The 12,771-nt window shown below is 38.0% G+C and overlaps 1 protein-coding gene across 1 annotated transcript; it reads right to left on the bottom strand.

Moving 5' to 3' along the window:
- Nucleotides 1–1,689: 1,689 nt before the first annotated feature.
- dusp14 (dual specificity phosphatase 14) lies at nt 1,690–10,512 on the bottom strand. The gene is made up of 2 exons (XM_084125328.1): nt 10,373–10,512; nt 1,690–2,575 (listed from the first exon to the last, which is right to left on the bottom strand). The coding sequence occupies exon 2, from the start codon at nt 2,464–2,466 to the stop codon at nt 1,822–1,824; it is 645 nt and encodes a 214-aa protein (XP_083981454.1). The 5' UTR covers nt 2,467–2,575; nt 10,373–10,512; the 3' UTR covers nt 1,690–1,821.
- Between the last annotated feature and the right edge of the window lie 2,259 nt (nt 10,513–12,771).

Below are 12,771 nucleotides of genomic sequence, written 5' to 3'. Positions count from 1 at the left end.
CCATTCTGATGCTGTTTTGACAGGCTGTTAGCTGTCAAAGTACAGAGTGGATGATGTTCTGTACTTGTCTTTATACACACATGACTAATAACCTTTATCCACCTAGTCTTCGCTGAACAACAGGGATTAGATTTAATGAGACTTCCTGCTCTGTTAATCCAGACATTCTACAGACTACACAGGAAGAGAAATAAAATTCTGTTCCATGCTCCTACACACTTAAAAACATTTTTTTTAGAAAAAAAAATTTGGGTTCCCCAAAGAACCTTTCCGTAAAACAGCCTCCTATTGCATTTGGCTCCATTTTGACCCGGAGGTGGTACGTCATTTTTTTTAATTCATAGTTTGTTTTTTACGAAAATTAAACTTTGGTAGTGTGTTAAGACTGTAAAAATACACCATCCATTTTTTCAGATTTTTGTTACAATTTATTTTTTAGATATAACATTTAAACTAAATTGTTTTAGTTTACAACCTTTTTCACTCGGGTTCATTTTGACCATATATATATATATATATATATATATATACATACACACACACACACACACACACACACATATATATATATATATATATATATATATATATACATACATACATACATACATACATACATACATCTATCTATTGGTTAGATTTGTCTCAAATTACTTTTACTCAAAATACATTTAACAATTTAGGTACCACAGAGTCTAATAAAAAAACTTTTAAGAGTGTAAGCCTGTCATCCATTTAACAACAGCCAGTTCATCAGTCATGTACAGTATACAGTAGGGATATATTACTTTATCAACAAGTAAAACTATGTAGCATTGCTGTAATTTGTACACATTAAAGATGTAAATATTAAAAAGTGTTCAACAGAACAAATAAAAATCCTGAAAAACGAATCCTGAAAAAAGCACGAGGAATGCATTAAAATTTTAAACCCTTTATTCATTTTATCACACTAATTAAATCGGAACTCTTTTACATGAATTCTGTTCTTTCTAACATGAATTAGTAAAAGCTTTGCTAGTTCTGTGACTGATGTCCTCCGGTTATAATTACTGCTTCACTGCAGAAAACATTTGAAAGAAACATCTTGAGTTAAAAATTCAAAACTGAATAGAATTGCAAAAAGACCAAATAGACAAAATATAATTCATTGAAAATATTACTTGCCATGACTGCCATATTTATTCAACCTTTCAAAATGCAACTGTTTTGTATTCACAATGTTACAAATCCCAACACAGGGTTTATGGTATGTTCATTAAATTTTCCTTTAATATACACAAATAGTTTACAAAGGTGTTAAACTTTTTAGCTTCTTTCTAACTCTTCACACAACCTTCCAAAACTTTTATCTTTTTTTGTTTACCTTTTTTTCTGCACACGTTTAAATACACCTTGGAATATAATATTTTTTTTAATATATATATATATATATATGTATATGTATTATTTGCAAATGCTACCAGTTATCAAGATCAGACTGCTGCCTCAACAAAGACGACAGCCAAAAGTGAAACAACATCCTCAGAATATTATGTTTTTTAAGTCTTGAATTTCTGATTCTCAGCACTACACTTGGTTCCCAAAGTGCTCCAAAAACCGTTATCATCGCCAAGATTCATTTCAGCATTCAAGGATGAATTGTCACTCCTGACCTCATAAAATATGGAGTCAAAGTGACTTCTTCCTCTTGAAAATGGACCGTCTCGCTTTATACTCTGGCAGAAGGGACACGTGGACGTACGGAAAGAGCCCGGAAGACAATAGAGTCAAAGATGGGTTATCGGACCTGTCCTCTACGCTTGAAGTCCAAACCCCTCTTCACAAGCCCCAGAAAGGTGCCAAGTTCCTGCGGTCCCTCTCGTACACGTCAGGAATGACACCGTATGGTGTCTGGATCATTTTCACAGAGTTCCTGCCAAACAGTTTCCTCTCGTACTCAATGAGCTGTCGCCAGAACCCTCCATTAGGACGAATGACGGGTCGCCGGGCCTTGACCCAGGCGTGAGCTTCGGCCAGGGAAACTCTGTGGTACTTCATGAGGTACGCCAAACAGAGCGAGGCGGAGCGGCTCACCCCAGCCGCGCAGTGCACCAGGACGGCTCCCCGTTTGCGGCCCACGCTGTGGATCTTATCAGCCACACTGTCAAAATAAAGCGAGATCGGCGAGTGAGGCATGTCGGCCAGTGGCACTTTCACATACTCCATGTGCGGCCAGTTGAAGTTGGGCAGCTCGATGGTGGCGTTCACCACACAGGTAATCCCTTTGGACAGGAGGAGGCTGCGGTTGGATGCCACATTCCCCCGCGCGAGGAACAGGGAAGGAGTGATCTGGGCGATGCCCCCCAACAGGCTGCTGGTCTCGGGCACCAGTCGGGGGACAGCCGTGGGCACCACTGAACTGCGGTGATGGTGGTGGTGATGGTGATCTTGGTGGTGGAAGAACCCCTGACTTCGGGAACCCATAGAGGAGCGGAGAAAGGAGACAGAGAAATAGAAACCTTGAGGTGGCGCCAGGATGTCTTTCAGTTCTCCGTTGTCATCTCAAAGTGAATGATGAGACCGTTGGGTGCACCTAAAACAAACCGAGAGCAACACAAGTCAGTTTATTTGGAATAACAAGTAGTCCAACCTCTGGAACAAGTGCCTTGCACACGCACAAAAATGTATACATTGTATGTCCATTGTGGGCTATGAACCTACAATCTTCTGGTTAGTTGTTAATAAAAAGCACTTATGATCAGATTACATCATATTAGGAACATCTGGATGTATAAAGGCAAAAATTATGATATGAAAATGTTCTTATACGTACGCCAACTGAAAAGCATGTAGGTGAAATTGAGGCGCTTGTTCACATGGAGCTTGAATTTAAGATTCAAGAACTGTGATTTATAAAATGGGATGCGCTTATGATTTTTTTTTTTTTTTCATTTGGACATTTTATGATTTGTTTTTAGGAATATTTCAGAAATTGACGTACATTCACATTCAGGATCATTGTACGCATGCCTTTATAAATGAGGCCCTAGAACTCTGTCCCATGGAAACAAGTACTGTATAGCCGCTTTTCTACTGCGTGGAAAGACGCTGCTTCCACTGTAGTTTATTACTGCTTTAAAGTGGATGGGATTATAGAAAGCCTAAGTCCCCTTACGGTGGACCACCATGGGACCTTATTTCGGAAAAATATTGTATGGTAGTCAATGGCGAGAGACAACAAATATTTTGATCTCGTTTGAATTGTGCCCTGAATTACACATATGATGTTTGTCAATTTAAAAGATACATTTTAAAGTCAAGAAAGTCGCAGTTTGATGTGAAACTGTTGAGGTATAAGACTGTGAAAATACGTAATTACAAAGACTACAAACCCAAAAGGCGCACATGTGACGTCATACCTTACCAATACAAAATGAATGAAGCTAACTTTACTGAAGCTAAAGTCTGTCATTTTTTCTATAATCTTACGTTAAGTCTAGTCTTTCTGGAAGAACGAGATGAAACGCGCTAAGGTGACAGCCATGTTGGTGACGTACATAGTGCGAGACGAGAGATGTAGTTCATTGAGCGATTTTCACATAAAACTAAATGTTACTCTTCTGTTTTATGACAAACTGTGACTTTCTTGAGTTTCATAATTATCTTTTAAATTGACAAACATCATATGTGTAATTCAGGGCACAGTTCAGATGGAATAAAAAGATAAGTTGTCTCTCGCCATTGACTACCATACATATTTTTTTCCGAAATAAGGTCCCATGAGCCGGAAGCGGAGAGGAGGGACTTAGGCTCTCTATAGACTGATCGTTATAGTTGCCCCGCCTATACTGCCGTGACATCATCGTAAACGCAAAAAAAAAAAAAAACAGTCGTTTAAAAAAATTTGTGTGAACAAATGATACTGGGGGTGGCTGTTGCCAACTATTTATATCTAGTGGGATTGGTGTCTTGTGTTGCAAATCCAATGATGCTGGTAGTGACGATTCTCTCTAGCCAATCAGTGATCTGCAGTGTTCACACGTCACATTTTAGTATTGTTACGGCTCGCTTTGGAGGTGATACTAAAAAAAGTGTCAAAGCGTCATATGTCCATTTTAATTTGAAGACATTTTAAGAATCCAGAGAGGTGTTTTACAAGAGTCGATGACTGAAGCTTCTTCGACGATGGTAAAACAACATTAGCATGGCTGAATGCTGGTTTAATGGACTTAATTGCTGTATGTACCCAGCAGATGTGCCCTTCTGTCAGACTCGCGTCCCTTGAGCTGTGCTTGAGAGTGTGGGGGCCATACGGAGCAAGCGTTTACTGGAGCCTGGAGGACCCTTATTAATCAAACCAAGAACAAGGCTCGAAACCTGTTATACGCGAATACACTGTCTGACAGTACGCTTGATGTATCGCACAGAACAAGAGGGCAGCCAAGTGCCTCAGTATACTAGAGGAAAAACACCTTTTGGAGTTTGGAGTTGTAAAACTGACAATGATTCGACTGAATAACAATTCTTTACAAAAAAAAAACATACATTATGAAACTTTAAATTTGGTCATGGTTTGGTTCAATCTGAATAAATGATTTTGCCTTGCAGACATCTAATGAATCAATAAGCCCCAAGAAGTTGTGGTTTACAGTGATTTTATAAAAGCTGAAGGGCATTGTTAGACACGAAGCGGAGCGGAGAATCACTGCAATCCACAGCTTCGTGGACTTACTGCCTTTATAAAAAGGTTACCACGTGTTGCACATACCTGGCAAGATCTCATATAAAATAAACACACAGCAACAAAAATGTAATAATTTATTGATAGCAAATAGCAGAAAGGTTGCCAAGAATCACACATGCAATGGAAAGCATGCTTGGTGCAGTACTACTATTGTAATGAGGTGACAGGTATGTGTTTATAGAGTATTTTACAATAGCTTTAAACACGACTCTCAATCAAGGTTAAATAAGAATCTTTTTTTTTCTTTTTAACCCAAAGTTAATTAACTGCAAGTCCAAGGTTATCCACATTTTTTTCCTCAGAGAATTTTATTTTTTATTCCCATTACATTATACCAAAATCTTTAAGGTTGTTCCAAGGCCATGATTAGTTCTTTATTCAGTGATATGCAATAAATGTTTTAACATAGATGAAAAAGTTAAATTTTTAAAGATTCCTAATTGAAGAATCATCTATTAATGAATGCAAAAAGTATTACTATAATTAAGTATCGTTATAATTGATGCACTGAATTTTCTTTGTCAGATTGATGCATGCATTTTTACATCCAAGACTTCCTTAAAATTGATGTCCCTATCACACACTAACAATATATAAAATGACTTCAAAATGCACTAGAACTAGTAAATTTCTAGCATGCCTATAGGGGGTTTAACCAACACACATTTCATTGTGACTGGAGTAAAGGCATGGCTGAAAAAACTCTTTGTCTTCTGATAATGTGACTGAAGCACACAGCTGAAGGTTGTGTTCTGGACCCGACGATCATGTTCTCAGGTAACACAATCATTCAGCCGGCAATTTTGGCCCTCAGAAGCCCCTGTGGATTCCAAGTGTGCTTTAATCTGCATCCTCCAATTTCTTGTGCTCGAGTCGCTGGCAGGCATGAAAAACTACTGAGTGCAGAGCATCTGTTTTTACAGCCTACCTTTCAGACATCAACATGTTTTATTGAAGGGCAGACGGTCTACTTATGTCTTGTGCTGCATCATGCCTGAGGGCTCTATAACATTCATATAATTTGCAGTGGACTGACCCTTAATAGTATGCCACAAATATCAAACCAATCATGTTAAATAAGAATTACATCTGATGTCTGTGCAAACAGCAGCTGTGGTGTGGTAGTTCCCCACTGTTTTTCAGAGCTACAGATGGCTTGATGCTTTATAGCATCATGTGGCCACTTCTGCTGTGCGTTTCACCATATATGTGATCCTGGATCACAAAACCAGTCACATGTCGCACGGGTATATTTGTGGCAATAGCCAAGAATACATTGTAGGGGTCAAAATTATTGATTTTTCTTTTATGCCAAAAATCATTAGGATATTAAGTAAAGATCAAGTTCCATGAAGATTCTGTAAATTTCCTACCATAAATATATAAAAAAAAATATTTTTGTGAGTGAATGCAGCACAATCGCGAACATAAATGGACAATTTTAAAGGCGATTTTCTCAACGTTTCGATTTTTTTGCACCCTCAGATTCCAGATTTTCAGTTGTATCTCGGCCAAATATTGTCCTATCATAACAAATACATCAATTGAAAGCTTATTTATTCAGCTTTCAGATGATGTATACATCTCAATTTAAAAAAATTGACCATGTGACTGGTTTTGTGGTCCATGGTCACATATTTTATTTAACTGAGTTTATTTTAATTGAGTTGAATCGAATAGACAATGTTATATTAATAATATATTATTAATGCCAGATTTTTATTATTTATTATGTTAATTATTTTTTAATTATGATTATGATCTAATATTTATAATAAATAAATATTGTATTAATTAATTGCATTAAACTGACAGTATTCCTGAAATGCACACAGTGGCAAAAGGACCAGCAATTTATGGCAGTGCCCTTGTGCCCAGTAGTCTGCTATACTGTGTTTGCATTAATAAAACCCATCTGCCACAGTTTGTGCTGGCTGTCTCCCTGAGCCTTCCTCTACATCAATGAAAAACAGCCCGCCTGCCATTCTCAAGGGACTCTGATCGCAATAACATCTACAGTCTCTACCATCGTTTCAAACGGGGCACACAATCTCTCTCTCTGGCTGTCACTCAATTCTCACACTGAAATCTCCGAGCTCGGATGCCACGTGTGGTGCCGCACAAACAGCTTATGGGCTTGTTAACACAAAAGGGCGGGCAGTGTCATTGTGACTAAGTGTTCTTGTAGCTTTCGAATCAAATATGGCATCATAATCATCCCTGACAGCAACATAGTGTCGGCCCAGATCCGGCTCACATCTGGTACGCGTTGAATCCACATTTACCGGATGTGACCCGGATCTGGGCCGACACTATGTTGCTGTCTAGGATGTCAGTTCAGATGTCATCATGTCATTTGTTCTAGCTTATCTTGTGAACGAATGTCATTGGTGCATATTTGACTATTGTGCTTTTTTATTTTCAACTTACTTTCAACTCTTTAGTGTGAAATGTTGCTGTTTGAGCATGAAAAAGTCTGCAATGTTACAAAGCACAAAGTCACTCCATAGGGAGTTATTCTCTGTATCAGTGCGCACTGTTTCTGAACTCCCCGAAATGCCTCGATTGTAGCCTTGAGTTTTCTTCCAGGAATGTACACATCTCAATATTTCTCATTTAAATAATTCCTGGTTGAGTTGCATTAGTAGTGAGTTGTCACAATGTCTAAGAGACAATATTTTTCCAACCCGAATCTAAACCCCCTATTTTTGGCCTGCCTAAGGCGGACGAACTGAGGAAACAGTGGTAAAATGTATTCTTAACACTATTCCTCAGCACAACCACAACCTATTGTTGTTCTCACCATTTTTTCTGCTTTCTGAACCATGCAGATGTTATAAATGACACCGTTATCTAAAATGTAAGGGATGTATAAAATAAAGAATTACCACTGTGAAACATCCTGCACAAGTAGTGCATGCGAAGGTGGTTTGGGTTCATCTTGTTCTTCTTGACTTTCATTATTGAACTCAGACTCGAACTGATATTGCCAAACTGACACCATTACAGTAGTGTTTACAGCAGGAAACCTTCAGAGCTGATACTCTCTGGTTATGGTAAGGGGCGTTACATTTCCAACACACGCTCTAAGCGGTAGACCAATCACAAAGAAACCGCAACTAAAGCAAAGCAGCAGGTGAAAAAAGGTGTGGCAACAATTTAAATTGTAAGAAAAATACGTTTTTTTAAAAGTTAAATTATGTATGACCGGATACTTGTAAATTAGCATAATAGGACCCCTTTAAGAACTATTGTGGAGGGGAAGCGGAACGTTTTTTTAAAATATTAATTTCTGGTGCCGTGACCCATGACTACTGTAGGTGTTGAGGAATAAAGGCTTGATATATAAGAGCAAAGATGAAGTGCTGATAGAGTCAAAGGCCTCACTGCTGACTATCACAGCTATTTATACAAGTGAGTGAGTAGAGAAGTGGCAAGAGAAGAAAGAGAGAGGAAATGAAGGAACATAGGCCTGCTCTTTTTGCTGTATTTGCATTACTTTTTGCTGAATGCATTGCTTCTAAATATAAAGCATATAGTTGTAGGAATATTAAAATGTCATTCCAAATCTTTCATTCCAAGTCTTCTGTATAACACCAAAGAAAAGATTTTGAAAAACGACACAATAAAAAAACTGAAAATGACCAGGCAATGGATGTCAAGCTTCAAAAAAAGAACAAACGATCTATATAAAAGATATTCATATGACTCAATATGAAAGTCACTCTGCAGTGGTTCGGGTATGAGACAAAAATATAGGCTGGGGGAAAAAAAGCTACAAGATATCTTCTTTTGTTTTCCATGGTGGAAAGAAAGTCATACAGGTTTGGAATGACATTTATTTACACTGAACACAAATCAATGAATTGCAACTATTTCTTCAAAGATAAATGTGTGCTTCTTGTATTTTATTATCAAAACACAAAGCACTAAAAATCCATCCCCATGTACATTACAAGTAAATAAGAAGCAACCACTCAATCTTAAATTGATGTATTTTCCACTGAGCGCCAAGCAATTTTGCTAAAAACGCAGTAAATCATTTTCTCCACCTGTGGAGTGGCGTGAACACATATTCATGGCATGACAGTAATGGGCTGCTATGTCAACCTCATACGCTCACATACAGGCACTCATCACTCAGTGTGTGACTCTGGACCTGCCAACACTAGTGCACATCACAGATTCAGTGCCGCAGGTCTCGGATGCTGTGTGTGGAAATACTCCCAGAGTCTGATTCCACCTCCGCAAGCATTAATGGGAATGAGAGACACCTGCTGAGAAACTCGAGCCCCAAAATGGCAGCCCTTCTTCCACACCAAATGTGGAAAACAGGAAACTAAACCTGAGCCGTGTTTACTCAACCAGCTTAATCTTGTCAATGGCCTAATGAAACAATCCATGCTCATTCAACAAGTGGTTCCGACATAAAGATTTAGTGACACTTTAGATGCACATATTTTAAAGATTTAAATTTTTAATATGCTGCAGATAAAATAGACAATCTGCCTAATAGGTCTATCAGTCCTGTTTCTCCTTAAATAATGGGTTTTCTAAGAGAATCATAAAAGAAAATACAATACTATATTGCACACTGTGCATTTTTACATTTCTGTGTATTTCTAATTATTATGGTCGACCAATTATTGTTTAAGTGGTCGACAAATACAGATTTTTTTTAACGATACCCATGCCGATATCCATAAAGCAAGGTGACTGATACATAAAAATGAAATCCCAAAATTACTGAAATGAATATTAATTTTACACAATATAGTTTGTTTTAAAGTACCAATAAAACAGAACACACTTGGACAGATTGAACAGAACAAGTGATGAACAGAATGATTTAAAAAGATGCAACACAAAGATTTATTTGTTCACAAACGAGATATAGCTTTTAGAGCCTACAAGGATTCTGAGTTGTAAAATATTTATTTGAAGATGTGAAATTTAATTTTTGTATTTAATTTTATCCAGGTGTAAAAACTGCGAGTTTCTTGAGTGCAGTTAGGCTATTTGTTAAGAGTGAACAACATGATTGTTGGAAAAAAATTATTAAAGAAAGCTGGCAAAACCTTAGCGATAATAATATTATAATGTGTAAGTCAACACTGAGGTGAAAGGAAGAGGTTAATGCCAGTGAAGGAGTGTAGATCGTATTTTGTTGCATTGAGCGCTTCATGTCTGACTCAGTCACGCACAGCAACCTGTTCCATCAATGGCATCCATGACACATTTTCAAAAAAGCATTTGAATGAGAAATAATACTAAATATCTACAATACGACGGTGACCCTGTTGGCTGCTCAATTCGAAAGAAACTAAGTGTAGTTCAAACTCTAGTGACGAAAAATTATTGAAGCATCGTTGAAAACATGGCAAAAACATCGCGCAAAATTACAACTAGCTCCACGCACGCGAACTGTTTGTCTTCACTTTGCGCATTTTCTTTTTCTTTCATTAGAAGCAGAAAACGCACAACATTTGTGTCGGACAAACACACTTGTAAATACGTTACATTCCGAGATTTAAAGACATAAACATTACAAAAGCGACATACTACACTGTTGCGTCAACATCAGCGTAGACTCTGTTTAACAAGATTACTCGTGTTCCTCTGAACCAAAGAACAGACTCAACTTACCTCACACACAAAACATTGTCCTCTGAAATTATACACGGGTTACACATTCACTTGATGGCAGAATGTAGGCTATCTCTATCACGCAAACAATCTGATATTTCGGGAATATTCCGTAAAATTTGACAACTCCGCGCACTTCCCCGTGATGGAGATGAGCGCGCGCGCGTATCTATGGTGCGTATGACAACAGGAAATTTTCTATTGGGAAAACATAAGCTTAAAGAGAAGAGAAGCGCCTCCCCCGTCCAACACTACAGCCAGTCAGTACTCATACTGTCACATCGCGATCCACACTCAGCTACAAATATGACAAGACATTCTCAGCAACAAACATCATGTGGACATGAGAATTACGCCACTATAATAAATGTAAAGAGCCTCAGTCAGGCGCATCATATTTATGAGGGTGGTGCAAATATACAGGTCATTTTACTGGAGTTCAGAATATAATCTCTATATTAAACTCATTTAGTAATTACTGTTGGATTAATTGTATTTTTAGACCAGTTGCCAGTAGTTTAGAAGCTGTTTGTCAATATAGGACTAAAAGGAACCACTAAAAAGATGAAAAGCAAGCAACGAATCATAACTTAGTTTGTGGATTGTACATTTCTCAAATAAAACACAATCTCACATTGTCAAATTATAAAGACGTTTAAAGGAATAGTTAACTCATGATTTAAAATTCTGTCATTTAGCCTACTCGCTTACGTGTTGCTCAATGGCCTTCTTTTGGAACATAAAATTAGCATTTTGCGTAAAACATATAGCCGATAAAACATGAAATTGTCTTGAATTGTCATGACTTTCTAAGTAATGATCTTTTAGGCGTTTTATATGTAGCAAGTCACCATGAAATCAAAATGGACAATTATCATTTTTTACAGAATATTGCAGTATTTATTATAAAATGCTTTATCTGTGCACATCATTATACTTTTTAAATTCCATGTGCCCTCATAATCTTTAATTAACTTAACATCTCTTCTCTGATGATCCGTTTACTGGTGTGAAGGCAGGACAACCTGTCAGTCACATGAGATCGACCACTGGTAAACCACAACCATCCAATCAATTCCCCACCGAGACAAAATCAAGTCCCAGCCTACATTTTTCTTGTTCAAGGAGCCGTTTCATTTGGATGTCACAATAAGGAAGAAAAGATTATCGCATCGTCCATTTCATACCAACTTTAAATGGCCCTATTATGAATTTTTTAAAATGACCTTTCATGTAGTGTGTAACTCTAAGTGTATAGCTCTAAGTGAATGAAAACATCCTGCAAAGTTTTAAATCTGAAAGTTCACCGTATATAAAGTTATTGTCTTTCAAAAGTAAGAGTCAACTCTGAGTCAATGAAATTAATAGTTTTTCAACGAATAGTTTCGTTGTGACGTCAATACGAAACATTAGCATATTGCCCGACCACTTTGCGCGCGCAGACACCAGGGAAAACTTGAACCTCAAACCTGCAGCTGATTCCTGATGTCGAGAATATGCTGCGCTTTGCAATGTGAAGGTAAAGCCCGTTTTTCTTTCACTGCCCAATGATGAGCACGTGAAGAATCAGTGGTTAACATTCATCTTTACCATGATACCTCATAAACTTTTGCTGTGTTCCCTTTATTTTACTGACGACTGCTTCTCAAATCTCGGTGTTCAATGCAGGATTCGCAAACATATCACTGAGAAATGTCCTGCTCGAGTTGTCCTTGTAATGAAGGTTCGGGTTGATAGTTCTTCCAATGTTTCATCATCGGACTCGCTCGGATTGATATGGACAAGCATAGCTGACGTTGTTATGGCAATTGCCGTTTTTGTTTTCGACACGCGCCGCTGTACCCGGTAGACCAAACACAACAGACTGAGCTGTCTGGCCAATCAGAGCAGAGTAGCTCGCGGAAAGGAGGGATTTAGAGAGATTGATTCATCTCGAGTCGTTTGAGAATCATTGAAAATGTGGTGATGTGCAAATGTATATTGTGAGAAAATGAAACAGTTTTTTGACCTTTGATGCATGTAAACCTGTTATAGGAGACTCCAAAACAACATTAGGAAACTTTAAAATAGCATAATAGGGGCATAATAGCATTCAATTTCACTTTAATGAAATTTATTATAACGTGTTACTGAGAACATTTTTATTGTAGGCTATGTGTAACCGGTCCTACTCGACCCGCTCTGAATGGGATTGGAATACGTCCGTTACACTCAACCCCCTACACCTCACTCCCATCCGGGTCACGGCACCAAATGTAACCAGTCCTACTTGACCCACTCTAAGCGATATTCGAACCGGGGTCTCTGGCAAGGGAGACGGGCGCGCTAACAAGAATGCTAAAGACCGCAGACTCTAGCATCTAGCGTCGCCTCTTGAGATTAGGGGAGTGAGGTTTACA

The sequence above is a fragment of the Abramis brama genome (assembly GCF_963993115.1).
Source record: "Abramis brama genome assembly, chromosome: 10".
NCBI lineage: Eukaryota > Metazoa > Chordata > Actinopteri > Cypriniformes > Leuciscidae > Abramis > Abramis brama.
This window is presented reverse-complemented; position numbering and strand designations above follow the sequence as displayed.

Coding starts and splice junctions, on each gene's coding strand:
- dusp14 (XM_084125328.1), bottom strand. CDS start 2,466: ATGGGTTCCCGAAGTCAGGGGTTCTTCCACCACCAAGATCACCATCAC.